The sequence below is a fragment of the Callorhinus ursinus genome, unplaced genomic scaffold (assembly GCF_003265705.2).
Source record: "Callorhinus ursinus isolate GAN/ISIS: 27379988/994484 unplaced genomic scaffold, GSC_fseal_2.0 scaffold9, whole genome shotgun sequence".
NCBI classification, from domain to species: domain Eukaryota; kingdom Metazoa; phylum Chordata; class Mammalia; order Carnivora; family Otariidae; genus Callorhinus; species Callorhinus ursinus.
The window spans coordinates 61,097,352-61,101,257 of record NW_027397071.1 but is presented as its reverse complement, the minus strand read 5'-3'; the positions used below and the strand labels follow the sequence as shown (position 1 = coordinate 61,101,257).

The 3,906-nt window shown below is 43.2% G+C and overlaps 1 protein-coding gene across 1 annotated transcript; it reads right to left on the bottom strand.

Moving 5' to 3' along the window:
• Positions 1-212: 212 nt before the first annotated feature.
• LOC112823833 (protein SET-like) lies at positions 213-1,590 on the bottom strand. The gene has a single exon (XM_025871575.2). It carries the CDS (start codon positions 1,549-1,551, stop codon positions 727-729), a length of 825 nt encoding a protein of 274 aa, XP_025727360.1. The 5' UTR covers positions 1,552-1,590; the 3' UTR covers positions 213-726.
• Between the last annotated feature and the right edge of the window lie 2,316 nt (positions 1,591-3,906).

The following is a 3,906-nucleotide window of genomic DNA, read 5'->3' as shown; positions in this document are numbered from 1 at the left end:
AATAAGATCCTACAGGTTCTGCTGATTCTCCCACTGAGTGGCAGGGCTCAAGTCATCATTAGGAGAGAGTTTTATTTTAAAAGTGTCATCTTAAACTGCAAGGATGTCAGTTAAACATCACAATTAAACATGCCAAAGGAGAAGCCATGTTGTCAAAATGCCCACTTAACCCACCCAAACATCTCAACCCTGCCCTTTCCTGTCCTTCTATAACCCCATTTTTTAAAGTTTTTTTTTCTTTTTTTTAAACAAGAGAAAGTAGACAGGTACATGTTGGTAAATGCTAACTGTCCATATTCACATCGAGACACAGTATAATCTCTGAGCCCAATATACAGAGAAAGGAGGAAAAAAGCTAGAATTCTATGCACTACTACACAGGGGCCTAGCACCCTCCAGCTTCCAGCAGAGCTAAGGGAGCAGAAGGTTTTTCTTTTTTCCCACAGAGCACGGTGGTGTTGATTCCATAAAGTTTTTGTTGAGACAGGAAGGGATAAAAATGAATTTGGAACAGAAAGGGGTAGAGATTCTTTTCCCACTGTATTCTGCTCAAGGTATTTCCCCCCCAAAATACGTTGAGAACCATGGTATAAAGGGAGAGAAAAGAGACTTCAAAAAACAGGGCGAATGAGCACAAGAGGAGGAAAAAAAAAAAAAAAGACGGCAACTTGCTCCCAGGGACTGAAGAAAATTAAAAAAGGAAGGTTGGAATCCATCAGTGTTCCATTAATCATCTCCTTCATCCTCCTCTCCTTCCTCCCCCTCATCATCATCTTCATCTTCTTCACCTTCATCCTCATCTCCTTCTTCATCGATATCTTCCAATCCTTCTTCTTCTTCATCATCATCTTCTTCTCCTTCCCCTTCTTCATCATCCATATCGGGAACCAAGTAGTACTGTAACGGATTTGGCCAAATATCATCTTTGATGACCTCTCCTAACTCATCTGCACCTGCATCAGAATGGTCAGTAAACCAGGTGAAGAAGCTCTCTGGTTCCTCATGCTGTCTCTTCCTGCTGGCTTTATTCTGTGTTTGACTTGAACGTTTCGTCAAATCCTTTCCAGATTTCCATTTGATTTTGGTGGACTTTGAAGGTGGATCACCACTCTCATTCAGATGAAATTCTTTGGAGAGAACTTTATTTTCCAAGTAAGGGTTTTCATCAAAATAAAAATCTATTCTGTAACCTGATTTAATATCTTCAAATTCTGTCACTTCAACTCTTGTCAAATAATGCAGTGCCTCTTCATCCTCCTCCCCAAGCAGTGCAGACACTTGTGGATGGTTAACAAATGTTGTTACCCAAAAATTGGGGATTTTGGCGATCAATTCCGACCTCTTCTGAAAAAATGGTTGGCGGAGTTTGTTATATTTCTGTTCTACTTTCAAAATCTCCTCACTGGCTTGTTCATTAAGTCTGTCTATTTCATTTTGTACTTCATCAATATGTTCAATTGCTTCTTGCTGTTCTTTTTCTGAGGTCTCGTCGGCCCCGTCGTGGTTGGAGTTGAGCTCCTTTTTACTGACTTTGGCCTCCGGTGCCGACATGGTGCTGCTCCGCGGTCGGGGCAGGGCGGGGAGTGGGGAGGGGGGGCGAAGGGGGCGGGCAGTGGCTCCCCCTCACGCCACACGCGCCAGCGCTCGCTCGGTCCGGCCGCCTCCTCCTGGCGCTCGCTGCTCACTCTCCCTCCCCCTGGCTCATGCACACTGCCCTCGCGGCCGGACGACTAGGGAGGGGCTGGGGCGGCATGCTGCCGGGCCGGGCTCCTGCTTACTGAGGGGAGGCGGCGGCGGGCAGGCAGGCGGCTCGGCTCCCCCACTCATGCTCCACCGTCCAGCTCGCTGCTCGCTCTCCCCGAGCCGCCTCCTCCTCCACCTCCTCCTCACTGCGAGCTATTGTATTGTTGTCCATGTGTTTCTTTGATTTTGTTATTAATTGGCTTATATAATTGGCTCTCCCATGTTAGGGGCATAAATATTTACAATTGTTAGATCTTTTTGTTGGATAGACCCTTTAATTATGATATAGTATCCTTCCTCATATCTTATTACAGCCTTTGGTTTAAAATCTAATTTGTCTGATATAAGGATTGCCGCCCTAGCTTTCTTTTGATGTCTATTAGCATGATAAATGGTTTTCCACCCCCTCACTTTAAATCTGGAGGTGTCTTTGGGCCAAAAAATGAATCTCTTGCAGTTAGCCTATCAATGGGTCTTGCTTTTTTATCCAATTTGATAACCTTGTGTCTTTTGATGGGGGCATTTAGCCCATTTACATTCAGAGTGACTACTGAAAGATGAATTTAGTGCTGTCGTATTACCTGTAAAGTCACTGTTTCTGTGTATTGTCTCTGTTCCTTTCTGGTGTATGTTACTTTTGGGCTCTCTCTTTGCTTAAAGGATCCCTTTTAATATTTCTTTTAGGGCTGGTTTGGTGATCACAGTTTTTCTTAGTTTCTGTTTGTCCCGGAAGCTTTTTTCACTGCTTCTATTTTGAATGATATTCTAGCTGGATAAAGTATTCTTGGCTGCATATTTTTCTCATTTAGCACTCTGAATATATCATGCCAGTCCTTTTTTGGCCTGCCAGATCTCTGTGGATAAGTCTGCTGCCAATCTAATGTTTCTACCCTTGTAGGTTATAGACCTCTTGTCCTGAGCTGCTTTCAGGATTTTCTCTTTGTCTCTGAGATTTGCAAGTTTTACTATTATATGTTGGGGTGTTGACATATTTTTATTGATTTTGAGAGCAGGCTCTCTGTGCCTCCTGGACTTGCATACCTGTTTCCTTCCCCAGATTAAGGAAGTTCTCCAGTATAATTTGCTCCAATATACCTTCTGCCCCTCTCTCTCTTTCCTCTTCTTCTGGATCCCAATTATTCTAATGTTTTGCTTTATGGTATCACTTATCTCTCAGATTCTCCCCTCATGATCTAGTAGTTGTTTATTTCTCTTTTTCTCAGCTTCTTTATTCTCTCTCATTTTGTCTTCTATATTACTAATTCTCTTCTTCCTCATTTATCCTAGCAGTTAGAGCCTCCATTTTTTAAGAGATTTTATTTATTTATTTGTCAGAGAGAGAGAGCACAAGCAGGGTGAGCAGTAGGCAGAGGGAGAAGCAGGCTCCCTGCTGAGCAAGGAGCCCAGTGTGGGACTTGATCCTAGGACCCTGGGGTCATGACCTGAGCCAAAGGCAGACACTTAACCAACTGAGCCACCCAAGCATCCCTAGAGCCTCCATTTTTTATTGCATCTCATTAATAGCCTTTTTGATTTCACCTTGATTAGATTTTAGTTCTTTTATTTCTCTAGAAAGGGATTCTCTAGTGTCTTCTATGCTTTTTTCAAGCCCAGCTAGTATCTTTATAATCGTTATTCTGAATTCTAGTTCTGACATCTTACTTATGTCCATACTGATTAGGTCCCTGGCAGTCAGTACTGCCTCTTATTCTCTTTTTTGAGGTGAGTTTTTCTGTCTTGTCATTCTATCCAAGCATTTCTATCTCAGGCTTATGACCCCCTTTGTAATCTCCAAAACCTACAGACTCCTGTCCAATGCCAAGATGCACTCAGATGAACAAGAGAACAAAATACTAAAATGGCAACAACAACCCTAGGGAAATATACACTAAACAAATCAGAAGAGACCCAAAACTGAAAAAAAATTAAAAAAAAAACAAAAGAAAAGAAAGAATATAATCAGACAAGCAGACAGAATAGAGCAGTACACTGGATCCTGTGTGTATTTTGGTCTATTAAAAACTCGATCCCAGGGCGCCTGGGTGGCTCAGATGGTTAAGCGTCTGCCTTCGGCTCAGGTCATGATCCCAGGGTCCTGGGATCGAGTCCCGCATCGGGCTCCCTGCTCCTTGGGAGCCTGCTTCTCCCTCTGCTTCTCTCTCT

Coding starts and splice junctions, on each gene's coding strand:
- LOC112823833 (XM_025871575.2), bottom strand. CDS start 1,551: ATGTCGGCACCGGAGGCCAAAGTCAGTAAAAAGGAGCTCAACTCCAAC.